The sequence below is a fragment of the Equus caballus genome, chromosome 17 (assembly GCF_041296265.1).
Source record: "Equus caballus isolate H_3958 breed thoroughbred chromosome 17, TB-T2T, whole genome shotgun sequence".
In the NCBI taxonomy this organism is placed as follows: domain Eukaryota; kingdom Metazoa; phylum Chordata; class Mammalia; order Perissodactyla; family Equidae; genus Equus; species Equus caballus.
Window position 1 is genome coordinate 84880504 of NC_091700.1, and position 12624 is coordinate 84893127.

General features: G+C 40.2%; 1 protein-coding gene across 2 annotated transcripts in view; it reads left to right on the forward strand.

Moving 5' to 3' along the window:
- Positions 1-11958, forward strand: part of GPC6 (glypican 6) — a 1023293-nt gene extending 1011335 nt beyond the window's left edge. For both annotated transcript variants that reach the window (XM_023621717.2, XM_023621718.2), the window contains 2 exons: positions 5409-5584; positions 8219-11958. In XM_023621717.2, the coding sequence (XP_023477485.1) occupies positions 5409-5584; positions 8219-8421 (379 nt within the window). In that variant the 3' untranslated portion in view covers positions 8422-11958. The remainder of the gene's footprint in view (positions 1-5408; positions 5585-8218) is intronic.
- Positions 11959-12624: the final 666 nt, after the last annotated feature.

Genomic DNA, 12624 nt, shown 5'->3' on the forward strand with positions numbered 1-12624 from the left:
ACACTTATTATTTTCTGTTTTCTGTTTGTTTTTCAAATAATAGCCATCCTAATGGGTGCGAAGTTTAAAACTTAGAGTTTTAAGAAAGCTTCTGAAAGAGGTTAGGGGTGCCACAGGGTCACAATCCCTTGTTTGAGATCCTTGGGACCATCAGTGTTTCAGAATTCTGAATTTTTTAGATTTTAGAAAGTCATCACAGTGCGTATACTGTGTATAATGTAATACTCCCAGTGGGGTCTGAGGCTGCAACCCACAATCAAACACGTTAAATTTCCACAGCAAAATGTAGCACTATTCACACTAACTGGGATAAGTAGGGATAAGATCAAGTTTTGCTAATGAATGGATTGCAGGAAAAATCCTTGAAGATTTTTGAATTTTGTAACTGCAGATAAGGAATTTTGGACCTATATTAGTATTATATCTACTCAGATTAGGTAAACCCTTAAACTCACTGAAGATGAATATATGTAGCTTATTGAGAATTAGAAATTGCTGTGGAGACATGTGTTGAATGGAGCCCATTTGTGGCAACAAGCAGGATTGAATCTGCTTCCCCACCCCCCACCATCTTCCAAGTGTGCCTTGAGGCAGGAGCAGTGGGAGGAAGTGTCAGGCATCTGAAAACAAACCCAGGCCAGTACCTAGACACCCATCTCTCCCTGTTCCTGCCCCTACTTCCACCTGGACTCTTGCCAACTCTGCTGGGCACCACAGGGTGACCCTCTTTCTGAGCACCTCGTTCCTCAGACTTGCACTAGCTTCAAATCCCATTAAATCTTGAGGGCTGTTTGTCCCTTCCTCTCACTACACAGTTCCTTACCTCAGAACAACTTCCAGCATTAACGTGGTGATAAGAAATACTGACTACTGATGAGTTAACATGCCTCTCCTCCCAGCAGGCACGTTCCTATATCAACAGGGACCTTCTGGAAGCATTGGCTCAGCTGAAAGGAGGGATTTTGAATGGTGGCCATGACAGGCATGTGGCTGGCCAGTGGGAAACTGCTGTGGGGACAAGTCTTTGTCTCTCAGGTTTGAGGTCTCTCAGGTGACAGAGGCTGTCAGCTCTGCCAGTGGGGGTCCTGGCACAGAGCCTGCCCCCACAAGACTAACTGTATCAGTCCCTCCTAAGTTCCTATGAGACTCTTCCACCCTAATCAGCTATATTGTTTAGATGTAATCAACGAAGCCTACATCAAAAATACAAAATTAGATGTTGTCTTACTGTGTTTGGGCTGTTCTAACCAAAATACCACAAACTGAGTAGCTTATAAACAGTACAAATTTATTTCTCACAGTTCTGGAGGCTGGAAGTCCAAGATCAGGTGCCAGCATGATCGACTGAGGGCCTCTTCTGGGTTGCAGACTTCTCCTTGTATCTTTACATGGCAGAGGGACTAGGAAGCTCCTGAGGCCTCTTTTATAAAAGCACTAATCCTAATCACCTCCCAAAGACCGCACCCCCTAATACCATCACCTTGGGCATTGGGTTTTCAACATATGAATTCAGGGGTAACACAAACATTCAGACCATCATGTGAAGAAAAGTAATTCTGCAAAGCTGCTGAAGATTTAGTTCCTAATGCTCTTGCAAAATAGAAGGTAACCAAAATGGAGAAGCTATGCTTGACTGTTCGTGGATGCCACCCACTTACCACACCCCAGCAGGAAGCATTGGCAAATAATGACACCCCTCCAATTTGTCCCCATTTCTGGGTTCTCCCTGACTGGGGTAAATGTGCATCCAGCCTTGGAACCTGGTCTGTCTGCCGCAAGATTCTCCTTCCTTTCCATGTCTCCCGGAACTGTAATGGTGTCAAAGTAGAATGCTGGCATGCCAAAGAGCTGGTGCAAAATCTAATAAAGGGAAGAATAGGGGCTCAAAGATGCATCCATTCTTGCAGGATATGAGTGATATGTAAAGAGGCAGCAAATAAATGGGCTCAGGAGTCATGGTGCTGAACTGGGCTTCCATAGATCCTTTGGGCTGCACTCTGGACGTCCCTAGATTTGGCCTCAGGATGTACCTCTGGAGCGACAGAATGGCCATTTCTTTTTCAACTGTATTTTCAGTTTAAGTTTCCACATTGTCTCTAAAGTTACCCTTTAAATACAGCAAAAGTAGAAAAGGTTCTTGAAGACATGGGTGCATTGTCACTTGTTTTTATTGTAAGTGGCTGAGCATCAGTAGGCACAGTTAAAGCTGGGTTTATCTGGCAGTCTCTTATTGTTTCTGGATGCTCAGACTCCCAGGGGCAGCATTCCCATGTAAGCTATCGCAGTCAGCTTCTGATAAATGAGTCTCGGCTAGCAGTGCAGTGCACACAGCATCTGAAAGGAACAAAGCCCTGCTCTGACTCAGCATAGGCGCAGCTGCAGGAATCATTGTCTAAAACGTGGATGGCGCAACACCAGAAGTGACGGTCACCTTTCGGCACCTCTAACTCCTGTGTCAGCAAAGCCTGGCCTGCCCTTGCTACTGTTTATTCCAATGGGCTTTAATAATTATGTAGAGCTCGTGGAACCTAGTACATGTAATTGAATGTCAATAATAGTCAACCCAATGTCATATTTTAGAAGTTATATCAGGAAACTCTCTCTGAATCTAACAAGAATTTATTGATATACCAGATATATTAAAAGACAGCATAGAAGTTATGCTTTGCTGCAAAAATAAAGAGATATGGTTCTATGACTTTTTTTTATTTCAGTTAGGATATTTTTTCAGGGCCATAGATACTGTGAAACTTTATGGAAAAGAATTTGCAAGGCACTCTGTGTGTTTCATTATTCATTATGTAGTGAGGATTGTGAAGGTGATTTTCTTCAAGATATTGATGATGACATGGAGCTCATTCAGGGCACCTCTGATTTAAAATGGGTAAACCAATTCATACACCAATACATCACACATAAGATTTCAATACCTGAGAAGAGGCTTAAAATATGAAAGTTTCCCTGTGTGTTTCTGTTTCTTCTTTTGGAAGCTGATGGATAGAGCTTTTGGTTTCCAGAACTGGGAAAATGACCTGCAGGAAGGAAGAAAGTTTTAAGCATAAGTATATTGTACAAGACTATGTAAATAAGAATAACAAAATAGAAGAAAGGAAGTTTTTTGAGCTTTTAAGCAACAATAGTAGAGGCAGTAGAAGAATGATAATAATAGCAATTCGCAGGGCTGCCACCAGCCTGTTGGGTGCCTGTGCTGGATGTTCTGATTCCTCTTGAGATCCCTCTTCATCCCTTCCCTGGAGCGGTGCCCTGAAGGAACCTCCACAAACTGCATCACCTGGGTCCCCTTGCCCACTGGCTTCCAGTTGGGTTCAGCCAATGAGAGGCAGCAGCTGGAGGTCAGAAGGAGGGACTAGAGAAGTCGGAGTATCATTCCCTCAGCTCCCTCCCTACCAGTCCTGGGTTTGGCAGCTGCTGTGTCATTTGGCCCCTGTCTGTGATTTCACTTCCTGTGCATTCTGGTAACAGCTCCTTCCCTCTGGCCCTTCTGCTCTTGCCAGCTCCTGGTTTCTTCACCGCTCTGCACTGGTTTCCTTTCACCCTGTCCACACCTTTGTAATAGGCTTTTCTTTAAACTCTCTTTCTTACCCCCTTTTGAGTGTGCCATCTGTATCTTACCAGGACACAGACAAATATAGCACGTTTGCAGGAATTAGAAAAAGGCATCCACATGCGTCCACGAGGATTCCTAATACTATTGTCTCTACTTTGGTATATATTGAAATTTTCTAAAATAAAAAAATTCCCAAAAAGAAAAGAAAAAAGCAGCCCTTTTGGTCAAATGGTGCTGCGCAAGTGCATAGCTCCATGGGCACAGAACCCGGGCTGGATTTCAGCCCTCACTCACTCCCTTGGCAGGTGACTCTGTGTACTGTACCACCTGCCCAGCCCAACCCGGTAGCCCTAGGAAGCAATGGGCAGATCCCTCAAAGCTGGGAAATATCTTAAGGAGAAAGTGTGAATTGACCTGGGTCTTTAAGAATCTTTGAGATTTAAATGGAAAAGTGCACTGCAGACAAGGAAAACCTGTGGGACAGGCAAGAACCAGAGATATGCAGGGAGTAGATTCCATCAGGCAAGGAGGATCCCTTGAAGGGAATAATGCAGCATAAGAACGCAGAGACAAGATGGACATGGGCTTTGATTATGAGCTACAAAGTGTGAACTGTAGTTAATTGTCAACCAGGCAGTATGGTACAGTGTTTGGGAACGTGGGTGCTAAAGCTAGGCTACTGGGCTCAAATCACGGCTTTACCATCCATTAGCTCTGTGATTTTGTAGTTCCTTATCCTCACTAAGCCTCAGTTTTCTATTTTACAAAATGGGGATAAAATAGTACCTACGTCCTAGATTTGGTGCAGGACTGAATTTAAAAATGCGTGTAATGTGCTTGGCACAGTGCCTGACAGTAAGTGCCCAGTGGTCGTTAGCTACTGTCATCAAAAGTTCTTAAACAGAACAGTAACATGATGAAAGCAATATCTGAAGACGATTAAGCAGACAGCACGTTCAGGATGCACCAGAAAAGAAAAAGGAGGACAGGGAAGTCAGTTCGAGGCTGCTGTAGCCCTCTGCTCTCTAACAAGGGACACAGCAGATGGGAAGAAGAGGCAGGTGCAAGAAGCTTTATGAGAAGAAGAGCAGCAGGACTGAAAATTGATGTCTGAGATCTTTAGTCTTCATTGGTATAAATATACCTGGGCAGCTCAGGCAGTTGACGTTGAAGGACTGACAATTTTGACGTTTTAGCACAAATGAGAGAATTAAAGAACTATTATATTTTACTCTTCTGTTTTACCCAATATTGAATTAGACCCAAGATTCTATTCCAAAATAAAAACCCTAACAGACACCTCAAACAGGCCAGTACTCACTGGTTACTCCTCGAACTTTCCAAAGATGGTCTTTTATATCCAAAAATTTCTACTGATTAAAATCTGACATAGACCCTCCTTAGTTGAGAAAGAGCATCCTCATACAAGAAAATGCCCTAATATCATACATAATTTACAACTTCAGCTCTTACCAACAAGATTGACAGGAGAGCTGAGGAAGCTATCAACTCTTTGATGTCGCATCTAACATTTGAGATGGAGGAAGAAGGAGTAGTTAATTTTAAGTAACACTTCCTGTAAGTCCCCAGTTGAACATTCATTTGTAGGCAAGTCTACCTAAGAATTCAGTGCCGTTTAAAAAACTTGTCTAAAGCCATTTTAGCCGTATCTCCCTCTGAGAAAATGTGTTACTTATGTCTACTGTTCGGTGTTTTTTCCAGGAATTGAGCCCCGTTTTTGCCTATGTTTTGGCTCACTGTTAGAGACAGCATGGTGGATTCTGGTCTCGAGGGCCCTCCTGCCTCACCCTAATCTGTTCTCTGCCTCTCTGCCCTGCAGATACCTGCCTGAGATCATGAATGATGGGCTGACCAACCAGATCAACAATCCTGAGGTGGATGTGGATATCACGCGGCCCGACACGTTCATCAGGCAGCAGATCATGGCTCTCCGTGTGATGACCAACAAACTAAAGAATGCGTACAATGGCAATGACGTCAACTTCCAGGACACGAGTAAGAAAGTCTTTACCAGTACTCTCCAGAGTGAGAAATGGTTAAAGAAGTTCACACTATCATTTTCTTCAAGAGCAGTACACACCTTTACTCTTGTGTCATGCTTACCCAATCTGCAAAGCTGTTTATAGTCCTTTGGAGAGAGAACTCTGATCCACAAGACTTAGGATACTACTAAAATCATAGCCGGTCTTCAGGAAGAGTTTCAGCAGATGACGTTCACCTGTACCAAAGCTGAAATTGAGTTTCATCTGCCAGTTGAGTCATTAATGATAAAGCAACAAAGTAATGTTTTCACTTTCTCCTTTCCCTGTCAGCATTTATGTCTTTGCTCCAAACTCCTGTCCCTCCTCCCAACCACCAAAAGAAGAATGTTCTGAAAATTGCTCACTCGGACAAGGCTGGGCCGGAATCCCTGTTTTATCACGTAGGAACTGAGGTCTTCAACAAATTACTTCTTAAGTCTCAAGTTCCTCTTCTACAGAATGGGAAGCATCCTCGCCTAAGGGGCTATTGGGGAGCTTTATTTGAGGCCATATGTAAAGGAGCTAATATAATACCTGTCATGCTATGGATTCAACTGCATTCATTCTCTATGAGTCATGCACATACCCCAACCGTTGACATTTGCATCTGAAATATTGAGAGATATAGTAAAATGCTGATGCAGTATTACACATGCATATTTTATTAAACATCGCAAAAGCATCAGAAGTGATTTAAAAGACTACTAAGAGAATATTGACATGAAACTACCTGTATATGTTTTGTGTAAAGGATTTCAAGATGCATAAGTATTAAGACAAATTTTTTTGGTTTTTGTTTTGTTGGGGATTTTTTGCTTTTTTAAAAGTATGTACCCTCATAGAGAGAGTTCTCAGGAAAAGATTTCTCGAACGTAAGAGGTGGAATTGCCAGTGATTCTGTAATTTGGTCAATGAAGCAAAAGATGATGCTTGTGTGCTCGAATTAATGAGACAGAAAGAAACAAGTTACAGGTGGAAAACATTAAGTCATCTAAGTCTAAGCTGTCATCCTACTGAGTTGTCCCCTGCAGAAAACTTTCAGTGCTTCACTCCATTTTAAATAACTCAAAAATTAATTTTCTAAATGCAAGATAATTCCAACCCAATAGACTTCATTGCTGTAAAATTTCTCAGAATCCTTCCATTATTTCTCTTCCTCTTTACTAAACCTCTTCTTCCCTCTTCAGAAGAGAACTTTACACACGTTTTAGCCTTTCCTGCTTTTCCCTTGCTCATTCCTTAGCCTCACTCCTCTCAATTTACCCATTCTGGTTCCCTATCTATTAAAATGCTTTATTATCTGGAGAATGACTGCTGGAATACATAATTCAAGATGCATGAGAGTTAGTTGATGTTGGCCATGCTTCTCTCTCCTCTCTGACCTAAAGGGGTCATCATGTCAATCTGCAAAGCTTAGGGAATGTCTTTGAAAAGAGTTCTTGCAGCAACATTGGAGAGTACCACTTAGCCGTAACCCAAACACGAAATTTGGCCTTTTAGGATAATGTCTGTCCTACAAACCATTATTACATCTTCTAGCCATCATCACCCTTATTGCTTTTGACATTTTTTAAAATCGCCCCTTAAATAACTGCATTTGTGATTCCCTTTCAGAAAGTGATGGGGCCATTATTTTTCTCAGCTGGAATCTCCTGTCATTATTTGCTTACCACATTTTTAATATTCTAAATTGCTTTAATAGTATCTTTGTAAAGGTTATGTTACTTCTTGTTCATAATGCCAGTGTTTAGAACAATTCCCTGAGCAATTCCGCTATCTCTGAATTTACTTAATGGTCATTTTACCCCTTGTAAAGGCCACTAAAGATAAATCAGAGAAAATGTTAAGAACCTGGTATCATGTATTCAAATATCTTATCTGGTATTTAGATGTCCCATTAAAAAAAAAAGAATTGTGCTGAGTTGTGCCTTTCTCATTCTGGGGACACTAGAAGAGTCCCTACCTTACCTTGGCTTTACTTAAGTAGCATTGAGCAGCCAAGATGGCGCCAGTCTTTCAGGAGCAGCTCAATCAGGGCTTTACCATTTTAGGCCAGCAGGGAGGAGTTTAGGCCTATTGGATGGAATCATTGAACAAGTAGGGGAAATAGCAAATGTCATAACCAATTTCCTGAGTCCTCACAGGAACATTTTCTCACTTATACCCCATAACAATTCTGTGAAATAGATATGATTATTCTCATTTTTCCAGGTGAGGAAGCAGTCTCAGCAAGGTGTAGGGGAGGAAGAAATATTCCTCTACACTTCTAGGTTCTTCTGGTTGGTCTAAGAATTAAATTGACATAAGACAGAATAACAGGAGAAAACTCAAACAAAGTTTAATAACAGGTATACATGGGAGAAACCCAGGAAAACCATGTAATTCACCAAAATGGCTGAAGCCACCACCTTAAATACCATCTTCAGCTAAAGACAAAGGAGAATGCTGGGGGTAGTGGTTTGGGACTTCAAAGGAATGCAATTCACATGGAGATGCAAAAGCAAATGTTTAGTAAACAAAACCCTTCAGCCACCATGACCAAATCTGTCATGTGTCCCCACTCTTTCCTGTTGTGATCTAACTCTATTTTTCAATCTGCCCATACCAGGTGATGAATCCAGCGGCTCAGGGAGTGGCAGTGGGTGCATGGATGATGTGTGTCCCACGGAGTTCGAGTTTGTCACCACAGAGGCCCCTGCAGTTGATCCCGACAGGAGAGAAGTAGACTCTTCTGCAGCCCAGCTCGGCCACTCCCTGCTCTCAGGGTCTCTCGTCTGCATCGTCCTGGCACTACAGAGACTGTGCAGATAATCCTGGGTTTTTGGTCAGATGAAACTGCATTTTAGCTATCTGAATGGCCAACTCACTTCTTTCCCTGCACTCTTGGACAATGGACCATGCCACAAAAACTGACCGTTTTCTATGAGAAGAGAGCAGTACTGCACTCTGCCTCCTTTTTGTTTTCCCAAAGAGTACCGGGTGCCAGACAGGACTGCTTCCTCTTTCTTTCAGCTATCTGTGGGGACCTTGTTTATTCTAGAGAATTCTTACTCAAATCTTTCGTACCAGGAGATTTTCTTACCTTCATTTGCTTTTATGCTGCAGAAGTAAAGGAATCTCACGTTGTGAGTTTTTTTTTTTTTCCCCATTTTAAAAAAAAGGTAGAAAGAAAATAATTTTCCTTGTAAGGTCAATCTAAACCCCAAGACAATTGCATTTCAACAAAAGAGCAAACGAGAGAAAAATAAGAGTTTTAACGCCATAAGTTCAACATTGCCGGCCAGCTCCCAGTGTAAGCTTTTCTGTGACAAATCAAGTTTACAAAATGCTTACAGGGAGAAAGTTCGAAGTTGTTTTAATGTAGTGAAAATATACTGTTGTCTTGAAGGTATTGTCTTCACTCTAACTACACAAAACCAAACTGATTTGGAGGTACTGATATTAAATTTCTAATTCCATCTTTAATACGAGAGCAAAAATTACTATGACTCAGCACCTCTCTCTCACCCTCCCCAATTTCAATTTTAGTACTGGCACCATTTCTCTTAATTCTCTTAGTGTCTATCCACTGCATCCAATTGGCACAGATTTCCCCTTCATCTTCAGTTACTAGTGGACACGCCCATCAATTCATCCTCCTCCAGGGTCTGAATTGAAAATAATCCTCAATGATAGAATCACTTTGCTTTAGCCACAGGTTTGACATTAATTAGATGTTTCTGCCTCTGTGCTCTTTACCTTCCCAGAAGAAGAGTTCTTTTAATGAACTGATAAGCAATTAGATCCATAAGTGAGTTTTCATTTTTAACTATTTGCTTTGTGTCCATTGGTTTCTGTACCACAAGGGCATTCTCTTACAAAATAACTCACAACAAAAAAAGTCAAGACAGAAAATATATATATATAGTATTGACATGGAGATTTCTTTCACTTTTTTAGTCTTAGTATGATCATCTATTTTTATATCTATATATATATAAATCACAGATTTTAACTTCTTAATTCCAAGCTCAGGGTTGACACACCTTTGTAACGAAAATGTTTTGTCAACCAGCTCTTCTTGTTTTGTGCTGCTCAGAGAAGGGATTCCTCAATGATCTGTGAGCACCAAGAATCAAGAAAGAGAACTTTTTACGTATCTAACTGTCCATTTATTAAAAGTTTCCAGGGCACACCCTTTTTGCATGAGTGTGCTTTGTCCTGGGTGCTCCAGACTGTACCGAGCTCATGGGGAGAGCCATGGGTGTGCAGGACTTCACTGGTCGTGGAAACTGTATGCGTAAAGAATGTGTTTTCATACAAAAACCATTGCTTTCATGTATACCGCCTTCAGCCTAGGGTTCCTGCTTGGCACGTGGATAAATATCCTAACTCAAGAGGCCAGTCTAGAGCCACAGCCTAACTGATCTGCCAGGAGGGCCAGAGCCAGGCCTTATGCTCCCCCTAAGAGAGAGAAGTAAAATAAACCAAACTGGGGCTTTATGAACAGAGTTGGCTACCCATGTGTTTCTTGGTTTTTATGATGTATCTGGGGTTGGGAAAAGTAATGTTTCAGGACACCATTGTAGGCCAGTCATGTTTTAATTAACCCATTGACAGTAATGGTATTTTTCAATCTCCACTCTCATCAAAATTATAATTAGTTATTGATTAGTCATCACATTTAAGTAGAACACATGCGGCACACTAGTATTAAGTATATTTGAGCACTTTTGCAAAACTGAAAGTATTTAGAAGCATCTACTGCTATTTTATGCCTAACGAAATATGAAATGTAGGATTCTGAGAGACTTTGTGGCATCTTTTCATTTAAATCTTTATGAAGTTAACACTTAATCTAATTCAGCATTACATACTTCTAGAAAACCATCCATTTCACTGCCAAACTTTGGCTTCCTACCACCAATCACACATAAAACATCTCTGAGAAGACCAATCATTATGTTGCTCATTTCATTGTGTGTTCAGAAATCAGTATTGTCTTTCTCCAGTAATTATGGTGCAATACAAATTAAATCAACTTTGATTTTCCAGAATATTTGAGTAATAACTTGTTTTTATGGCTTCATACTCCAAATCTTTCTTCTTTTTAGCTATTTCTGCATTGTCTTCTATGAAATAGATCAGAATGCCTTGTTTTCCCTGTGCTTTCACCCCCAAAAGGTTTTGTGCATGTATATGAATACACCTTATATTAATGAATGTGAACCCACGTTCTGTACCCACTAAACACACAGATAATATATAAACGCCTGCTTCATTTATTTCAACACCTTAATTTTCAATATTATTCATGTTGGTGAAATATAGTGATCCATATGAGCCAGGCAGAGAGCTGAAATGACTATGTTAATGATGCCACAATATTAGTTACCTGCATGGATGTGGTCAGAATATTATTCAAATTGTACTTCCTGGTTTTTATCATCATCCTACTATGTTGTATAATTTTCAGGCTAATTTAACAAGAGAATTTTTTTCTGCTCTAAAGGAATCATGTTAGTCTAGTTACCCCATTTCAGTAAGTATTTTGGAATCCCCTCCATGCCAAATTAATTTCTCTTGTTTCAGCATATTGATAGGGGATTCAATGATGCTCCATTATTTTTCCTGACCTGACCTCATTTGCTTTGATGTCCCCTAAGTTCTGTAATCACATTGTAACCTCTGTTATGAGTAGAGAGGAATTGGGCTCACTGAAATCAGACACTAGAAATTGTTGGGTGATGCTCATAACTGCAAACACTTAGCTTATTGAAGTGCCTCTATTTACATGTTCTTTAGTTATAATATGTATTTTTCTAACAGAAATACACGTCTGTAATTGGTGTATATTATACTTTGTATATGTTATAACAAAAGCTAAACAGAGGCTAAAGTCTTTAGCAGAGAAGAATGACTTGCAAATTTACAAATTAGCCCTGCTTATGGTTCTGTATTGAAGGACCCCATGACATCCTTCGGTCATTTTAGCGAAGGTCAAGTCATGCACTTCAATTATAGCCATTGTAGAACAACCTTAGTACTACAATCTGACTCCCTTGCAGTGACTTACCCAGATAAGGAACTTGTATTACCTGCTTGAAATGTAAGGGATAGAAAATACTCTTTGTCTACACTGAAAAACACTATTATTCATTGACAAGCAGTAGTAATTATAAAAGTAACATTCTATAAATCAAACATATTGAAAATATTATTGGACTCAGAACGCTGATATTTAATTTATATTCCCTGCTGCAGACATTAGCCTACTTTAATTCTTTGGCCATTACATGCAAGTTTTGGCTACACACTGAACACCAACTAAAGTCACCAAGGAGAAATAAAAACTTTGTAAATTCCTAAGTTGTGATTCTTTTATTACTTCTCTTTGCAAGGCTAATTATCACGTTTGATTAAAGGTGGAAGTGTTAGCAAATGCAAGTTTTGACTTATCCAAAACTTGCGGAAATTCAAATTCATTTTCATTCACTTACAGTCACTAACAGACTTGACTTTTAACTTAACGGGGAGAGGGGCAGTTTAGCTTTGCCAACAGAAGAGTAAAGAAAATCATAACTTAGAAATTTGCAATGTGTTCCTCCGTGGTGAAGACATTAGCCAGTGTTTAGTTTTAGGCCAAGTTATAGAAATAGAGTATTGATTTGTATGCATTCTGGAGCCTTGCTATATCATGGTTTGCTACAGCACAGGACTCAGCCTAGCATGGGGCCATTTGAACCTCATTCGAAGTTGAATAGTTACTGGAATCTTTGACATTGCCCTGTAATGAGGTACTTCCATGAAAAGACACCTAAAGATGGCATAATAGTGAGGTTTCTGTGTGCATATGCATAATATATATGCAGGACAAATGTGTGCACCATCAATCCTAAAATTTTATGTGACTGTCAAATAAATATTATTGGGTTAAGATTTTTCATTTCTGATTTGGATAGAAAATTGCTATTAATCTTGTATTAAAATAGTTTTAAAAAAATCTACCAGTGCCCTTTCTGCATTTTCTTAATA